At 40.1% G+C, this 20,073-nt stretch overlaps 1 protein-coding gene across 1 annotated transcript in view; it reads right to left on the bottom strand.

Annotated features, from left to right (window-relative positions):
• The window catches only part of SRGAP1 (SLIT-ROBO Rho GTPase activating protein 1), a 280,442-nt gene that overhangs the window by 59,086 nt on the left and 201,283 nt on the right, over positions 1 to 20,073 (bottom strand). Inside the window, exons 8-11 of the mRNA XM_082635779.1 lie at positions 19,567 to 19,668; positions 8,083 to 8,280; positions 7,556 to 7,640; positions 845 to 872 (exon numbers count right to left, since the gene is read on the bottom strand). Of these exons, the coding sequence (XP_082491905.1) occupies positions 845 to 872; positions 7,556 to 7,640; positions 8,083 to 8,280; positions 19,567 to 19,668 (413 nt within the window). The remainder of the gene's footprint in view (positions 1 to 844; positions 873 to 7,555; positions 7,641 to 8,082; positions 8,281 to 19,566; positions 19,669 to 20,073) is intronic.

The raw sequence follows: 20,073 nt of genomic DNA, 5'->3' as shown, positions 1-20,073 counted from the left end.
CGAGAAGTAAGAGGGGTTTCCTTTTGAATAAACTGCCTAGCAGGAACATTGCAGAACCTTAAAATCAACTTGCCAATTACTGCAACAGACACACCAGTGTTCTAAATGCCTCCTACCTCAAAGAGAACTCAATTTTAAAAGTGTAAAGTCTTGCTATGTCCATTAGAATAATTTCTGGCTGTTGTACAAATGTTGACAGAGAAAAGTAAAAGTTGCCACAAACTTTTTCCAACCTAAATCAGAACCTGCTTCCAAAAAGGCTTTTCCTTCTCAGCAGTAGCATCAAAATCCTTCTAAGAATTTTAAAAAAGGGGAGAAAAAGGAAGAAAAAAAGAAAGAAAGTGCAATATGATACTAGGCATTAAAAGTCAAATTTTTGAAGTAAACCAAACAGGGGCAGAGCTAAAATCCTAAGAGTATTCAACATAGCTCTAGTTTTTATACATCATACAGGAGCAAGAAGTAACTAACACAGTAGATATGTGCATAATATTGCTTGTTAATTAAATTATCAAATCAAAAATCCTATCAGACTCTTTCTAGAAACTTAAAGTGTTTTGGATTAGATAAATCAAACCCATTCAATTTATGTCTTTTTTTTTTTTTTTTTAACTGAGGCTGCTCATTAAAGAGCTTTACAATTCCACTGGGAAACCCTCAGATCTTCCAGAGCAAATCTGCTTTTGTGAGAACCCCAAACACTTCATGTTACTGTTTTGTCAAGCCCAAACTATCTTCCATGTTCATTAACAAAATATCTTCATTCATGCAGCATTTAAATGGTTGCTTGTTAAAAGAGAGAAGAGAGTGAGACGCAATAAGTTATGATAAAATATTTTCCTACCTTGTAGTCATATATTCAGCTCTATGACCTGCAGAAAAAAAAAATTAAAATAAGTCAACTGAATGGCATCCGTGCAGTGCACTGGGCAATCTTTTGTATCATCTGTCCCTTGATTTATGATGCTGAGTTTATAATAACTTACACATTTTATGGTGGAGAGCATGAAGACAGTATATAAAGACAGATAAAAAATGCAAAGTAAATATTTCATAAAATCTATACATAAAATTTAATAAATTCTATAGATTAGAGAAACATATTTCACTTGGCAATATGAAGCAGGGAGTTTTATTTTTTATTATTATTTTTTAAATCAAGAAATAGCTGCGTGATCTTTTTTTTTTTTTTTTTTTTTTTTAGTTTTTTGGCCATGCCATGTGGTATGTGGGATCTTAGTTCCCTGACCAGGGATTGAACCTGAGCCCCCTGCAGTGGAAGCTCAGAGTCTTAACCACTGGACCACCAGGGAAGCTCCTGCTTGATCTTAACTGTAAGTTCAAAGATGAAATACAAATAAAACACATCCAAGATTTGAATGTTAGTTATTCCCCGTCTTGATTGATACTTGTGAGAGAGAAGCAGGGGGTCACGTAGGGTTAGGAGAACTCAATTTCCTTTAGATTAAATTGGTGTTTATTCTATAATATGAAATCAGGGAGAGAAGTTGCACTTCATAGTCGGAAATGACATTTGCAGATATTAAAGTACAAGGACATTAAATTATGCTACATTCCACCAACTTGTAAGCTAAAAGCCTTTCACAGAATTCTCTGTCACTTAAAACATGAGGTTCTTATACATTCGGGCTTCTTGATTTGTTTTAAATAACAGCTCTGTATTTTTGTGGTGCTCCTACAAACTGAGGTAATTTCAAGTTTGAATATGTCTACAGGTTGCTGTCTGTTCTCTCTTATATTTAGGGTGGAGCAGTGGGAAGGGGTGTGGGAGAGTTAAACCATTCAACTGGTTTATTTGCAAAATGATGATACGGTCCTGAAACAGCCTGAAAATACAGCTGGCAGAGAAGGGTCATGTTGCAGCACAAACAGGTGAGACCAGCCCATCGTATCACAATGCAGTGATTCAGGCTTGTACAGCAAGGCCAATATAACAATCCATAGAGAGAGCTGCCTGGCTGGGAATGGTGAATGAACACTGCCAGGCTGCAACGAGTCTTTTACTCTATCATCTGCTTTTGAATAACAAGTGACATAAACGATTTGGCTAATACCTATTTACTAAACAAGGGGCACCAGTTCATATCAGAGAATACCTTTCTCAAACAGATCCAGGCTACTGTTAGTCTTGGTAGAATCTGTCCTTGGCCATGACTTGGGGTTGGGGTCGGGGGAAAGGAGAAAAATCTGATTTTTCCTCCACTACCCAGCTCTACCTATCATTTAACTGGAAGTCCCTTCCTTCTGCTGGCCTTCTGCTATTTTGGGGAACAAGAAAAAAGAGACGGTGGACACAGAACTCCAGAAGAATTTATAGCTATTTCTAAGTGGGAGAGGTCTATGAAAGCGGAGAGAGCAGACGGTGAGCTGAGTGTGATGTCTTATGGGATAGCCTTCAGCAGGAAGCTGGCTATACAGGGTTAAAGCACAAGGAGAAGACAGGGCTGGAGATTAAGATTTAAAGAGTTGCCACCCTTTAGGTTGTGCTGGGGCCATGGGAGCTAGCTGAGATCACCCAGGGCGAGTCAGTAGAATGAACAAAGGATGGAAGGCAGAGAAAATAGCTGGCTTGTGCTGTATTATATTCTGCCATGCTGCATACTTTATTACAACATAAAAGTATGACATAAACTTATGTATCAGTAACAACAATAAAAACGGCAATGTCTAACATTTATTAGACACTGTTCTAAGCACTTTCTCTATAGTAACTCACAATTTTCACAACTTTATGAAGTAGATACTATTACTATTTTTATTTTACAGAAGAGACTGAGCATACAGAGGGCAAGTGACTTGCCCAAGGTTACATGGTCAGTATGTGGTGGGTCTGGCACTAAGGCTCAGGTTTGTTTTAATTCTAGATCTGAGCTCCCAAGTAATACTGTGTGGGCCAAAAAGTTCGTTCTGTTTTAAGTAAAAATAAAAGACATTTTTTCATTTTTGCCAAGAATTTTATTGCACAGTGTATTCACTAACCGAATGATCTTTTGGGCCAATCCAATACACTGTAAAATGTTAAGTCTTTTGTTTTCCCCAGCAAATACTCTGAAAGATCCTAGAAGACAGGTAGAGACTATGGCTTACATATCTGTCCACCTCATATGGCTAAAACCAAATACAAAATACTGAAGATTTAATAAATTAATTATTAAACAAATATAATATCTATCAAATTAAAGAGAATCACAGAGGTTAATAACTTTCAAGTGATTCAATGATAAAGATGTTAATGATAATTCCTTAGAAATGAAATGCTTTATGTTTAAATTTTGCTATTTTGTTAGAATATCCCAACTGAATATTCACTAGAGTTAGAAAAAGATTATATAAAATGGCTTAAAATCATTTTGCTCCATCCATCCATGGTTAGTAGTATTTGATAAAAAATTAAAAACCAAAAAAAAAAAAAAATTAAAAACCTATAAAAGATACATTTTGATTAATGAGTCAAGAGCAAGCTTTGCAAGAACTATCATTCAGAGTATAACTGCCACCACCACATCCATCGTTTTTTTCTGCTAATAGTACTGACTGTGTCTTAACTGATGAATGAGGTTTTATTTTCAATCAGTATCATCATTAATAGATCAATAACACGCAAGCTTAGAAGAATCTGTTTCCCAGAGAAATGTGAACGCTTCCAGTGGTCTGAGGATTAAATTTCAATCACTTTCTTTGGAAGGCTACTTAATTATTAAGAACAACAGAGAACTCCTCCTCCCACCCCAATGCAAGCCATTTGGAAGAAAAGAATGACCCATGACCCAGAATTATCTTGTTCTTGGTACAAGCACCTACTTTGACTACTTTTAAAATTTTACTTGAGAATTAGGAAGAGAATTATTTTTCATGCCCAAACCTGGCACTAAGGCTCAGGTTTGTTTTAATTCTAGATCTGAGCTCCCAAGTAATACTGTGTGGGCCATGTGTTTTCTGTCCACAGAGTAAAAGGAAAAACCAAAGTATTAATTTGGTTGCAATTTGAGTCCCCAAACTAGATAAAATATTTAAAATGTGCACAGCTCAAACTGAATGGAGGTACCCTAGATTTTGCCCCTAACGAATGATTGATATGGACTCCTGGTGTTACTTTTCAGCCCTTTTTCTTCCTTGAAAATACCAACTACCTGCAGTGCTTTTCTAAAGAACATAATTATTCACAATCAGCTTCTCTTTGGAAAGTATATTTGTACTCTTACTCAAAGACAGACAAAGGATTAAGTGAGGATCATCTATTCAACTCCTTTGTCAGAAACCTTATGCCTGGGTCTAGAAACAAAATAACATGGAACTCAACTTTCAGTATTAGATTTTCTATGTTCAGCAAAAATTACACTGATATTTACACCCCCTTAACTCCAAATGCTGCACTCAAAGAAGCCAATGTGAACACTAAGGCTCATTACTAAAAGAGAAAAGAAAAAAAATTTCAGTGCCTCAGTTTTATAGACACATAGCTCATTTACCGTGTTCGACTGAACATCTCCAATTTAAAAACAAAGACATCACAAAATGATATAATGGTGCTGCTGAAGGATGATGAAGATGATGATGACGATTTTGGTCTTAACAACTCATTATGTGTTTCTATTTCAGTTGTTTTCAAAGATTTGGAATTCTGAATTTTGACAGTGCCACTTTAAGAGCCCAATCTAGTTGCTTTGCAGGGCTGTAAATCAAAGGACTTACTGGGCCACTGGCAGCCTGCCAAAAGTGAGCAGCAAGACAGGCCAAACACATTTCCGCAGTTACAGTTTCAGCTGTGTACGATCAACTGCTAAATCCCTGAGTTAGGCTCTATTTCTTTTACTATGAAGGCAGTTTTTGTAGCAATGAGCCTAGTATAACTCAGAGATGTGATTTCTACATAAAAAGTCAGGACTGTCCCCAAACACATTGTTTAATCCTGTGCTACTAACCTTAGTTGGCCAAACCCAGAGTCGGATCCCTTCTTAAGGGCTCACCATTGGATAATCTCACTGTGGGACAGGCGCCATTAATTTGCCCGGTCTCCTTTGGTGTAAGCCTACTAATGTGAACAGGGCTTGCATGGAAAGCCAAAGGACTCACAATGGCTGAGCTAAAAGGTGGGGCATGGCCCCCATGCTCTGCTTGTCTCTGGGCAAAGCCACCAGCAACAAGCCCATGCAGCACAACTGTGTGCTGCCAAGCCTGCATGGGGGGCAGTGCTGGGGAGCAGAGAGGTCTGCAGCCAGTGGGTCTACAGGCACTGGGTGAGAACCATCCAGTTTCTTGCACAGAATAAATCCAGTCCAGCGAACGCCTGGTACGTGTGAACAAGCTTGTGTCGCTAGGACACCGGAAACCATTGAAAGTAATTACAAGATGAAGACATCCTGGCACGGAGCTCACAGGTACGATACAGCTTTACACAGTTCTGCAGCTGAAGACAGAATCTGGCGTACGGATTCAGTGAACTGGCTGAAATAGAGCCCTAGCCAAAATGGCATGTAAAATAATATCAACCGGTGGGGCTTTCTCTCCAGGAGACATAAGGGAATCTACATAGAATGAGTACCATAAAAGTTTCAGGATGTGATCCCAAGAGTATGAACACGTGTCTACATGCAGTGCCAAGAATGAATTCACCCACTACTTAATTCCCTCCAACTCACAATTTCTTAAATGGTGTCTCCAGTCCTGTAGGGAAGGACTTTGTGCCTATTAAGTATTCATCTGCACTGAAGATTATTTATGCTTTGGGACTGGCAACAGACCTTGGGGCATCACTGCAATATCAGGCATTTGTGAAAAGTGGAAAAAAGAAAAAAAAGACTTTACATGATATAATGAGGAGAACAAAGAAAAAAGAGGACATAATTGCTGAGGTAAGGCAACTATTCAAAGAAAAAAAAGCGCTTTTTTTTTTTTTTTTTTTTGCAGTACGCGGGCCTCTCACTGCTGCGGCCTCTCCCGTTGTGGAGCACAGGCTCCGGACGCGCAGGCTCAGCGGCCATGGCTCACGGGCCCAGCCGCTCCGCGGGATGTGGGATCTTCCCGGACCGGGGCACGAACCCGTGTCCCCTGCATTGGCAGGCGGACTCTCAACCATTGCGTCACCAGGAAAGCCCAACTTTGCTTTTTGATTCACAGTCTAATGAAGGTTCACATATTGTATTTGGTTATTTTATTTTTTAAGACAGTTCTTGGCACTTTAAATGTTATTTGTTTTTTTTCTAAGTGAAATTGGCCTTTTATCTTAGAGTCTGTCATCCTAACTGCAACACACGGAGTTTCAGGTTATGATGATCTTTCTCCATGTGGACATTCCCAGAGGATAATGGTCCCTTGGAGGAAACCAGGAGATAAGGTGATGGAAACCCTGCTTTATGGCTAAGGAAGGTTCTAAAATGGTAGGAGGCAAGAGTTTAGGTCAAGGGAGCAAACTCTTTTTGGCCCGAGTTATTTACACAACTCAGTCCCCTGATTTCCTCTCCCATCTGTATTCTTTCTTTTTTTATAACTTCCAGCAAGATCTAGTGTGAATAAAAGATAATTAAATGCATTACAGATTATGAGGTACTTACGACAGGAACTTCATTTGTGTTTTTTTTTCCCTTTTAAATTTCATGAAGATGAAAAGGGAAGCAATAACATCTACACTGTACCCTTTACTTTTTTTTTTTTTTTTTTTTTTTTTTTGCGGTATGCGGGCCTCTCACTGTTGTGGCCTCTCCCGTTGCGGAGCACAGGCTCCGGACGCGCAGGCTCAGCGGCCATGGCTCACGGGCCCAGCCGCCCCACGGCATGTGGGATCTTCCCAGACCGGGGAACGAACCCGTGTCCCCTGCATCGGCAGGCGGACTCTCAACCACTGCGCCACCAGGGAAGCCCTGTACCCTTTACTTTAATCCTTTTTTTTCTCCTCAGTTTTCCCATCTGTAAAAATGGGGAAATTAATAGTGCCCAGTTATATACACAGCTCAGAACAATGCCTGGCACAGAGAGAGCCTTGTGTTAGTGGTAGCTACTGTTGTTTTTGGTACCATTAGATACAGCAATATGCGTAATAGAATTCGTTTGCTTCTCAAGTAAAACCAATGCCTACTGAAAGAAAAAAAAAAATCACCCAAACTGGTTTAACTGGTTTCTAGAGTCCAAACAGGCATTAGATGGGACAACAAATACTAGTCCATTTAAACAAAAGGGGTGGGGCTGGAAGGGTGGGGAAGTCCAAGAAGGAAAGGAAGAAGTGACTGGGGGGGCGGGGTCAGCAGGTGGGAACAGGTGCGGCTCCTTCTGACTTCTCTCTTCCTAGGAGCACTGTGCTCTGAAGACCCTTCCTCTGGAGCTCTGTGTTGGCCAGATTTCCCTGTTCTGGTTAGCATCAAGCTCATAAAGAAAACAGTTCCAGGGAGAACTTGATTCTTACACAGATAAAAGCCAAATGTCAACATACAGTGTTCTCTGCTTCTTCCAGCACGAATTCACAGTTCACACTCTTCATGGAATACATACATGACACAACATATAATCCAGGTCATCTCCCCAACTATGTCAGATAACTGACCTTCTCCAAGGGTCCTCTGCAACAAGTCATGCTTGGCTTGAAGTTTTGTGATGAGATTACTACCCTCCAAATATTCTCTGAGTTTCTGCAAAAGCAAAGATACGTTTTTAACTTTAAAAACATTATTCAGTGTCCAGGAACTTCCCATAGGATATCTAAAATCCAGCCACTTTTGTCTTTTAGATCATAGAAACTTGCTAAGCAAAGTGTTGTGGCATCAGCCTATTAGAGATGTGGGCTCTCAGGTGCCTCCCTCCCCAGACCTACTGGAATCAGAACCTTCATTGTAACAAGCTCCCCTGGTGACATGTATGTTCATTAAATAATCTAAAAGTTCTGTTTCAGAGCAGTCCTCTTTAAATTTGTCCGCATATCAGTACTATCTCCTAAACCCTATCCCAGACCTACTGAATTGGAAACTCTGATCTTAGTAAAGAACCCCAGGTGATTCTGATGCAACTCCAGAAACAGTGCTTGGGGCCCCCAGACCTGAGCCCCAAGAGTGGCTGTGGAAGCAGCAGGCATACCATGAAGTAGAACTGCTCGGTCTCCTGCTGGTTGGCTCTTCTCTTGGCGATACTGGGCTTACTCAGGTAGGTTTCAGAGACAGTAGACTTCACAGACTCTGTGGAACGACTGTGCTGGAAGCATTCAGAAACATCGTAGTCCTCGATGGTGACCATATCTTGTATCGTCTGCAAGGTGGCCTCAGTCGTTTTCTTAACCTGGGAATAGGAGCACATTTCTCAAGTTAGTACCTTATTTCGTGAATCCCACAAACAGTGAGAAACTGCTCTGTCAGGTAGAGATGGGGGCACAGGCCCTGCCCCCACCAAAGTTCAGAGTCTATTAGAGAGACAGGTAGACAGGGAGAGAGACAGGTAAACAATACCCCATGTCAACAATATAAGGAGAGGCTTTCTTCAAAATTATCCTGAGGAGGATATCACTTTATATTTGAGTTCCTGTAAATCACATGTATCACTGAGTACTCTCTCAATTACATTTTCTGTTTTAAAGGACCTTTTAAACTGAAGTGAAATTACATGCAGAAAAATGCACAAACCATAAGTGTACAGCTTTATGAATTATCACCCACTGAACACACTCATGTGACTACCACTCAGATCAAGAAATATAGCACATTATGAGTACCCTGTGCTTCTCCCAGTCACCACACACACTTTCCTGCTCCCTAGAGGTAGCTGTTATCCTGATTTCTAACCTCATATATTAGTTTTGCCCTTTTAAAATACTTTATATAAATAAATGGATTCTTACAGCATATACTATTTTTGTTTTGTTTCTTTTGCTCAACTTTATGTAGTAAGATTTATTCATTTCTTGTGAGTACAGTATTTCACTGCTGAATATTCATTGTAAGAATACATCACAATTCATCCCTTTTACTGTTGATAGATGACTTATTTCTGGTTTTGGGCCACTATGAATAATACTGCTATGAACACATTTTTGTTGGGCCACACATACTTGAGTAGAACTGCTGCTTATTGGGTATTCCAGACTGTTCTTATTTGTACTCCCACCAACACAGGAGCATTCCTATTACTCCACATCCACAACAATTGGTATTGTCAGTTTTAAAATTTTAAACCATTGGGAAATCCCTGGTGGTCCAGTGGTTAGGACTATGTGCTCTCATTGCCGAGGGCCAGGGTTTGGTCCCTGGTCAGGGAACTAAGATCCTGCAAGCCGTGTGGCACGGCCAAAAAAGAAAAAAAAAAAATCACCTAAAAATTTAAACCACTGTGTTGGGTGTGTAGTGGTATCTCATTGTGGTTTTAATACGTATTTCTCTGATGGTTGAGATTGAGCACATTACCATATGCTGAAGGCAATTTAGATTTTCTCTCTTTGAAACAGTCTGTTAAACCTCTTGCTCAATCTTCTGTTGGGTGATGAGCCTTTCTCTTTACAGATTTATAATACGTATATGAGTCTTTTGTTAGTTATATGTGTTGCAAATATCTTTCCCCACTCTGAGCTCTGGTTTTTTACTCTTTCTATAGTGTCTAGATGAAAGTCTCTAATTTTAATGTAATCAATTTACTAATCCTTGCCTTTATAATCAGTGCCTTTTGTGTCCTATTTAAGGAATATTTTCCTATCTCATGGTCATAAAGATACTGTTCTATGTTATCTTCTAGGAGCTTTTAAATTTATCTTCCACATTTATCTTCCACAATTAGGTTGTACTTCACCTTTGCTTATCAAAGTCTAATGTAAATCAATAGCTTTATCCTTTTCCCAGACAATGTACAGAGTTTAGAACACCTTAAAACCATTTACTTTTCCTGACTTATATGCTATTTTTGTAATGTTTTATAATAGGATTATTATATATGTAAATATTTGTATACATTTAAATACAAGACATTATTATCATATAGTCAGTATTCATTTAGCTTTATCCATATATTTATTAAATTCTTTGATCTCTGTACCTTATAGTTTTTCAGAACACCCTTTAGAAATTCTTTCTTTTAAAAATATAGCTGATTTACAATATTATGTTAGTTTCAGGTGTACAATAAAGTGATTTATACACACACACACACACACATATGTATACTTTTTGAGATTCTTTTCCATTATAGGTTATTTCAAGATATTGAATAGTTTCCTGTGCTATACAGTAAATCCTTGTTGTTTATCTATTTTATATACAGTAGTGTGTATCTGTTAATCCCATACTCCTAATTTATTCCTCCCCTTCCCCTTTGGTAACTACATTTATTTTCTACATGGAAATTCTTTTTAGCATGAATCCTCTAGTGGCGAATTTTGCTTTTGTTGATTTAAAAATGTCTTCTATTTCACCTTCATTTGTGAAAGATATTTTTTCCTGGTTGGCAGTTATTTTCCTTCAGTACATTTAAAACATCACTGTACTTTCTTGTGGCTTCTATGTTCCTGTTGAATGAGAAGTTTACTATCAGCCTATCACACTTTGAATGAACCCTGCTTTCTTTCTCCAGCTGGTTTTAAAGTTTTCTACAGTTTCACTATAATGTATCTAGGTAAGGATTTTAAAAATATATTCTGCCTGGAATATTTTTGGTCTTCTTGGATTATGTGGCCAGTCCTGCCCACCAGGGACCTGTCCAGTGACTTGGCAGGTGCCACACCCACCCAAGTCCTTGGTAACAGGCTCACAGACTATGGCCCAAACTGTGGACCTAGCAACGGTGAATGTGATTCCTTGTCCATCGCTTTTCTTTTTTTTTCAACTTCCTTCTCAGAAACAAGAGTGTCATGGTTAAATCTGGAATTATCGGGAAGAATAAAGGATGTGACAGAAGCCACCAGATACAATGGCTGGGACTATGTATTATCCCATGGGACACTGCCGACGAAGAATAACACCAGCTTCTGACACACACACAAGCCATGTTAATAAGTCACAAGGGGGAACATAATGAAGCAAATATGAAACAGCTAATATGAGGCTTGTAATGACACCCCATTAGTAGCAAGGAAACACAGTTGGGTTTGGTAGAAGGAGAGGCCAAAAACATGATAAGGAATTATGAAAAACCCGAAGGACATGCTGTACTGGGGGAGTGTCCAGGTGGCCTGGACTCTGAGAGGAGATTTCTGTGGCCTTCTGTAGACTGCCTCTTTTGGCTTTCTTCTCCCAGGACATTACAATTATTAGAGAAAACAAGAAGTTTCCTTCTCCAAACGCACTGATTTAGTTTTCTAGGGCTGCCATAACAAAGTGCCACATGCTGTGTGGCTTAAACAACAGAAATGTATTGCCTCATAGTTTTGGAGGCTGGAAGTCCGAGATCAAGGTGTGGCCAGGGTTGGTGCCTTCTGAGGCCGTGATGGAAGGAGCTGTTCTAGCCCTGCCTCCTCGGCTTACAGACAGCTGGCATCTTCTCTCTCTGTCTCTTCATATTGTCTTCTGTGTTTCTGTGTTCAGATTTCCCCTTAACATAAGGACATCAGTCACACTGGTTACGCCCACCCTAATGACCTCACTTTAACTTGATTACCTCTGTGAGGACCCTATCTTCAAATAAGGTCACATTCTGAAGGACTGATGGTTAGGACTTCAACATATGAATTTTGGGGGAACACAATTCAACCCCTAACACGCACCACCCTATTTCATGGCACTGTGCCTTGTACCTTGCACCTGGTGCAGGCCTATTCATCCTTTAAGACTTATCATTCCCTCTGTGCAGGTGACCCCTAGCCCTGTCCTCCCCTCCCCACTTAACTACTCCCTCCTCGCCACCACTGACCTTGTATGTGTTTCAATCAGAGCACTGTATCCTTTCAGATGTATCAAAAATTAGCAGAAAGGGACCACACACATATAAACTGGATTAATGCCATGGTTAATTAGCCAGGGGCACAGAAACTTACTGCCAGCAGAGGCCACAGAGGGCAGCAGCAGCAGCAGAGCACTTCCCTTGTTCCTGGTACCTTAACACGGGGTACAGGTGCCAGTGACCCTGTCACTGCTGGGTAAGGTGTTGCCAGATTTAGAAAAACAGTCCAAGTTTTGCTGCTCTTCCCCCTGCTTTTGGGGAAGGGTCATGTCACCATTCCAGAGGAATTCACACTAGTAACCTACACACTTGCATTTAAGGTGATGTTTACAAATACCAGGCTCTCCTGACTTCTGAACACAATTCTTTCTCAGCAATGATACAACTGAATCCAAAGAAGAGGACATCATCATTGCTTAGAGCTCTCTGAACAACATTTCTGCTTCAGTCATGTCTCAGAAAGCCTGTTTTCCTGCAGCCCACCTGGACTCTGACTTAATGACCCTTCTGGGTGGACCCTTTGCTAAGAGTGGTCTGAGGAGCATGATCCCAAATCCATTTCTCACCAGCACCTACACCACACTGTTTAGAGGGCCTCTGTTTTCTATCTCCAGCGGGAGCACTTTGAGGTCAGGGACAGCTTATTAACTAGCACAGTGCATGGAATACAGCAGATTCTTAAGATGGCGGTGAAAATGAACTGAATGAACGGTGGAAGTTGGAGTCATCCTCCTTCCAAATTGATAAGACGCCAGAGAAATGCTCAGCACACACCAACAACGTGGGGTTTCCTTGCTGACAGTCATCCTGAGCTCTGCCATTTTCTTCCAGATGCCCTACCCCATCCATCACTTTTAGACACTTTCTAGAAACTCTCCTCATTCCGCTTGGTATTCTTCTGGATCAAGGTCCTCCCTTCAGTGAGTTAAGGCTTATTTGAAACAAACAAACAAACAAACAAAGTACACACACACACACACACACACACACAGCTTCTAAAAACAGGCATTTCCAGTGAGAAACAGTTGATCCTGTTTTCAATTTTGGCCGTGATGATGCTATCATTTAAGGGATAAATGGCAGTTTTTTTTTGTTTGGGCTTTTACTGTCAACCTCATCAGTAGGTTTCAGACAAGTAAGAAACACTTAAGTTAAAATGAAGTTAAAACCACATAAGTCATCAGACATAGCAATAATGATTAAGTGGTTATCAAGCTTCACTTCTTAAACCAACTGCCCCTAAGGGTTTGATCAATGATGTATATGACTTGAGATTCTGCCGCAGTCATCGATTGGTATTATGGGAAATTTGATGGCGGGGAAATGTGATTTTTCTACCCTAAGTAGAAATGTAAGCAGATAGGTTAGGGGGTCCCTGGAGAAAGAGAACTAGGAACGGATGGCTTTCTTGACATAAGAGAAGCCATTTTAGCCTAAGCCATTTTGTGATCTAAGCCTGGCCACAATGCTTGCCCTTGAACAGGTCTCAGTAACCAAGGATCTCAAGGGAACAAAGGAATGCAGGAACAAGAAAAGGCAGTCAAACAATAGGCAGTGATAAAGCAGAGTCCTAGTTCCTCCTCAAGGGATATACATAATATATCTTTGAGTTCTGCAGGAACTAAGGCCCCTACCCAGGTGGAGGATGGAAAGAGGATGTTGACCCTCCTGACCTCAATCAACTAAACTTGGACTCTGTTGACTTTTGCCCCCTATTCTATGCTGAATTCTCCTCTGCTCAAACCTCTTCAGGAATATGCATGTACCTTTAGCTTAAAACTTCCCCAATTCTTGCTGTTGGGGAGTGATTGCTTTGGGAAAGATGCCCGGTATTCTACTTACTTGCTGCAAGTAATAACAAATCCTTCCTTCTCCTGCGCTTTGGCTTGGTTGTGTCTTTTGGCTACACTCCCACCAAGAGGTGAACCCAGTTTTCGGGTAACAGAAAGTATAACCAAGATATCTCTTACTTCCCTCAATTACCCATGCCATGAAAATTATCTCACATGTTTGCCTAAGATCTTGTTCATTATTGTTGAAAATATCCTGTGTAAGGATTATATTTGGGAATACTCTGTGAAATACTCCCTAGTAAACTGTTGGTGAAAGATTTTAAGTGGTGTTAGGAAAATTTATATGTTCATTAAACACTGTTGCAAATTAATTGAGGAATTAATTACAGACTACTCTCTTTTCTATTCCCTTCAGGGGGATAAATCTACTATAACTTAAGAGAAATTAGTTGTTTTATGTGTGAGAAGGTTTTACTCATAGCACAGAAGTGACATGCTTACGAAAGCTCTATTTTCTGGAGCAAATATTGGGACAAAAGGTCTGAAAATGGGGCAAACTACTTAAAAATAAGGTTGTCCTAAAGAAAAGAAAGGCCTAATTGCTTTACTTATGCAATTCATTTTCCTTTTCTTTGGCTTTGATAAAGGTGAGACAGGAGGGAAGGGGGCAGGGCACAACCATTAAAAGAATGACACAGCCATTGAGGATACGACAAAAAATGGTTAGAGGGGCTTCCCTGGTGGCGCAGTGGTTGGGAGTCTGCCTGCTGATGCAGGGGACACGGGTTCGTGCCCCGGTCCGGGGAGATCCCACATGCCGCGGAACAGCTGGGCCTGTGAGCCATGGCCGCTGAGCCTGCGCGTCCGGAGCCTGTGCTCCGCAACGGGAGAGGCCACAACAGTGAGAGGCCAGCGTACCACACACACACAAAAAACAACAACAACAACAACAAAAAAAACTGGTTAGAACCAACTAGGCCCAAGATGGCAGAAGATACAACTCCCAGTAGACCTTAAGCCTCATCAGACGCTCACTGTAATACACTAGCATACGCCAAACAACACACCCACAGGCGCCATGACACTTCTGAGGGCCACCATAAAGCCCAAAAAGTGGAAGTGCATGGTGGCCCAATTCCTGGGAATCCCTGCCCCTTCCCCGAAACAGAATACCCCTCCCACTTGTTAGCCTATGAAATTACCCAGCCCCAAAAAACTAATCACCCTGGGCTGCCTATGGAATGTGTATCTCTCTAAATAAACTGTCTTTCACTTTACCTTGGCTCACTTTTGAATTCTTTCCTGTGTGAAGCCAAGGACCCTCACTTGGCAGCCTGTCCCAGGAACTCACCTGAAACCTGGGACATGACCATCCTCTTGCACCCCATTCTCCTGCAACAAAGGGAGGAATGAGGAACTCTAAGGAAAGGGAAATGTGATCTATGGGGAATTACTCCAGAGGCTAGCTTTGAAAGAAAGGAGCCACAGCAATGACCCCCTAAGCTGAAATCCCTATGACAAAGGTTAAAAGTAAATTTTTTCCTTCCCTTCCCTTTCCTTTCCTCCTTTCTTTCTTTTCCCTTGCAGTTTTATTGAGATATAATTGACAGGGCAATAATAAAGTCTACAGCATACTGATTTGACTTAACATACATCACGAAATGATGACTGCAATAAGTTTAGTGAACATCCATCATCTCACCGATACAAAATAAAAAAAGTAAAAAGGATTTACTCTCAACAAATTTTACACATAGCACACAGCAGTGTTAATTATGTTAACCATGTTGCACATTACATCCCTAGTAATAATTTATCTCATAAATGGAAGTTTGTACCTTTTGATGACCTTCATCCAACTCCCCCTCTCCCCCACCCCCTCTCTTTTTCTATAAATTTGGTCTGTTTTTGTAGTATAATTGACCTACAGCACCATGTTAGTTCCTGGCATACAACATAGTGATTTGAAATTTCTACGCATTACAAAATGATCACCATCTTAAGTCTAGTTACCATCTGTCACATATCACAAAGATATCACATAGTTATTGACTATATTCCTCATTCTGTACATTTCATCCCTTTGACTCATTTATTTTGTAACTGGAAGTCTGTACCTCTTAATCTCCCTATTTCACTTGAACTTTCAGAAGGTGGACATGGCTGTGTAACATTAGGTTGGAAAGACTTTGGAAACTGTGTATAGTGAGAAAGGTATAAATGATCATTTAGATTTAGGTTGCTTTCAAAGTGTTGTCTTTAAAAATAATGTTTATTAATGTTTCACTTCAAAGTTTTAATAAACAGTTATACTTTTAAGTAAAAAAAAAAAAAAAATTGGGGAATAGAGTTGTGTGGGCAGCAGTCCCTGCTCTAATTCTATGGGCACAAAACACAGTGAACCTAATAATATATATTTGTGGACCGGCTGACTGGAAGTTGGAATCATAAGGCTAAGGTATCACCGATGCAAGTTCACAGCATAATGAAACTGAAAGCTCATTTTAAAAGGTTTAACAGGCAAATGTAAAGTTTTTTACATTTGAACTTCACAGTTCATTTTACTGTGAAGTGACAGTAAATGTCACAATCCATTATCAATCTGTATCAACCACACATTTTATCAAGCCCTTCTCAAGCCTTTACTTCCAACTTTTACTACTTACGAGTATACTCAGGCCATTTTACAAATGCATACTGCTCTCTTCTCTTTGTTTTAAGGCAAGTGCTGCAAAATCAACTATCTTCCAGGGCCAAGTAAGTAATGAAAATAGGCAAGTGGGCTGAGTGGGGCGTATGGCAAATAGGAAGCATGTGCTCTGCGTCTTAAGGGGAGTATGTACTCCTCAGCTCAAGTCAGTTATCGTCCTATAGAAATGCAGGTCTAGTATGAGAAGATCTAATTTTTTTGAAGCTGAAAATCCACATTTTCATGCAAAACTTCCAATTTTTAAATGACAATAACAATTTAAAAAATCAAGCACTGTAGAGCAAACAAAATTTGTCCATGGCCAGACATGGTCTGTGGGCTCTTAGCATGGAAACTCCCTTCTTAGAAGGCTTCCTACAGTTTCAAGGGGTGTCCATTATTTATAGTTGTCTAAGATTTGGTGAAAAGGTTCATGTTCTATGTAGCTGCCCTATCTATGCTTTTGTAAGCTTGGATGAAATTCTCCCTCAACTTTGATCTTTTCACTGGGCAGTCATAATTATTTTTAGTTAATTAAACTCTTTCCAATAAATTTTGGACTTTATGAGTATGTGTGTGTATGTACACACACACACACACACACACATACACATAAGTTTGTGCAGAGGCAGAGAATTACATAGAATTATGCATGTGTTTCTTTACTTGTATATTTTGCTTTGACACCAAGGTGTCAATTTTCTGTCCTCCTATCAGTGGAAGATCAGAGGCAAATTCCTTATTCATGGTGGAGAAAAGTGCTACACAGGGGCTCCAAATCAGCAATGATTGCTATGTTGTTCCCAAGTTAGGTCTCTTATTTTTCACATTGTATAAATGACTTGTTATAGACTGCTTCTCCACTAGACACCCGCTAACTGTAACTTATTCATCTCTGTACTTTCCACACCTGGCAAAATATGTGGAATGTAGAAGTTGCTCAATAAATATTTATTTTACTGAAATGAACAGACCCACAGCATCAAAACTCCTTAAGTTTGTTCTCAATGCCTCTCGTCACACGATTTCAGCTTCACCTTCAGCTCATCCCCAAGGAGGGCCTGGGTGATAACCAAACTGCTCTATTCTCCAACCTTGAAATATATTAAAACCTCTTTCCCTCTTTCTATACCTATGAAGTCTACTGGTTGCCACAAATCCAATTTAAATCTTACTTTCCTTGGGAATCCCATTCTACTACAGTGAATCTGTTCCATACCCAAGAATCATAAACCACTTGTCATGCTCAGAAGAAACATCAGGACAATCCAATTCATTCGTTTCTACAGTAAATTTTAAAAAACTAGCCCTCAGAAAGCACTGTCTGCCCTATCAGTTTATAAAGATACTGTGCTTCTCCACATTATGCCCAAAGAGGAAGACTCGGGTCACAAACTCAAAGGGCTGCAGAGGCCAGACAGGTTACATAAATGGACTAGTCCAATGTAAGAAAATCAGGAGCTGAACGACTATGGCAAAGTGGAATTCGAGTACCCCAGCCTTTCCCTTCATGAAGCAACACAGGGGCCAGAGTTCCCACACTTTCCTGTTTTTAACAGGCCCAAATTGTGTGAGCCAAACCAAACAGGTCTGTGGGCTGCCAGTCTTGACCTTGTGTATAATACACTATTTTCCTAGAGTTTAGAGACTGTTTCCAAATAAAACTGCGAGAGCATATGCATGAAAAAAAATTGGAAGTCACTAGGCATACAAACCCTAGGTCTAACAGGATCCAGTAAACTGCATTAAGTGAGTGTTTTGTGATGCCTTGCCAAAACCCTAAGCTCTAAAAACACCTCAAAGAGAGCAACAGCTTTCCTTCGGAAAGTTTCATTAGTGGGACTTTACACTGAAATCTTAATCACATTGGTTGCATCTTATATACACATGTTTGAATAAGGGGTGGTTTGGTTCTTCCAGAAAGACCAGAAACCAGAAAGGCTGCAATGGGTTTTCACCAAACTATACTGGTCTAGAAACATGACACTCTTTCTTAACAGAAACAAACACACATTCACATAATTCAAAACATCTCAAGTGGAATCAGAATAAAAGAGGGTACTAAAGTGAATTTTGACCATTTATTTTATCAAGGGAAAATTGTTGTTTTTTTCCTTTCTGTCCCACACTTCTTCTTTTGGAAATTGTTTGTCTCTAGAAATACGTATTTCTGCTGGGGCTGTCAATCAAACGGTTCTATGAATGGGCACAGAATCTAAGCTGGCCAATGAAAAAATCCCATTTCCTGGCTGTAATAGTTGGTCCAAAAGTATGCATGACTTAAGTCAGGCCAATTGAAGATCTTATGTCAGAGATAAGGATGCTGGGACGAGGTGAGATGGTAAACTGTAGGGACCATGTAGTCCTGGATCTCCCAATACAGGATATGGGGAGAGACTTCCTACCAACACACATTAAGATACCACTTCAAAGTGATGAAAAGAGATTCCTGATAACTATCATCTGGACACAGATCCAATCACCACTGAGGCTACTGCAAACATTGACCAACACGTAAACTTTGTGACTTGACTAAGTATGATTTGGGTTCCTGTAAATTACATTTGAGTGCCTTGACTAACACAAGAAACATTTGTGGTTCCTATTTTTATTAAGTAGAACATGGACCCAATAAATCAATTTCAGAAACAGGCAGCTGAATTGTACCACTGCTTTCTGGCTCAACATACATTTATAATTCACATTTTACGTTCTATCCATTTAAATCCAGTAATGTCAGCAAATAAACAGTTTTATATTCCCATTCAAGTACTATGATTTTTGTACTCATAATTATATCAGTAATGCCATATTCAGTACCAAAAATCTAGAAACTACAAAAAAAGCATAAAAAGGGACTAATTTCAAAAGTTAGGATTAAATTAACATGTCAGACATTTCTTTCCATACATTCATGTAGATTCTTGAACACATATGTTGAATTTGATAATCTACTGGGAACTACTTTCAGTATTTAAGAATTTAAGAATAAAAGGTGTGTTTACAGGCGTATGCAGTGAATCCCTGGTAAAGTATTCATTTATGGTAGAATATAGAACCTTTGCATTTATCTTCTACAAGGAGTACTTCAGGAACTCTGATTTAGCTGAAAATGCAGGATGAAGAGATTGCAGTTACAATGTTAAATTCCCTAGGGTCGTGTGAAACTGTCTTCCAGTTTACATTAGAATTCATTTTACTTGTGAGGGCAGAAAGCATGCTCACCTCCTCATTCTCAATCTTGAGCGTGGCCAGTCGGGACTGCAGCTGCTGGTACCTGAGCATAAGCTCTGCCTGGACCGGCTGCTGCGCGCTGACCTGACACACCTGATGGGGAATCAGAAACCACAGTTACAACAGGGAGCCATCCATCCAGCCTCCAGGTACACAGTTCTCCCATTTAAAGGCTGCATGAATCAGGCGGATCCCCTCAAGATTCCAATTACGTATTTTACTTTTAACAGCCACCTCAAAACTTCAATCTTAAATATGAACTTGTTATGTAAGTGGCAAGAGCAGAATGCAGCTGCCTGGCCTGGATATGACTGGGAAAAAAGCAGCGGTAGGAAGCATTCCTCTAAGAATGTGGCGGTTGCTGGAGATGGAGCTCTGATGCTGCTGTCTACCTGTGGAATAAGTTATTGCACAGAGTGTGACGGGTGATCCAAGTGTACGGTCATGCAGGCCAAAGTAGGGCAGGCAGCAGAGCCTGCTGGTTACAGTCAGCTGGGT

The sequence above is a fragment of the Mesoplodon mirus genome (assembly GCF_964341445.2).
Source record: "Mesoplodon mirus genome assembly, chromosome: 11".
NCBI classification, from domain to species: Eukaryota; Metazoa; Chordata; class Mammalia; order Artiodactyla; family Ziphiidae; genus Mesoplodon; species Mesoplodon mirus.
Note: the sequence above shows the minus strand (reverse complement) of the source record. Positions and strands in the feature narration are given on the sequence as shown.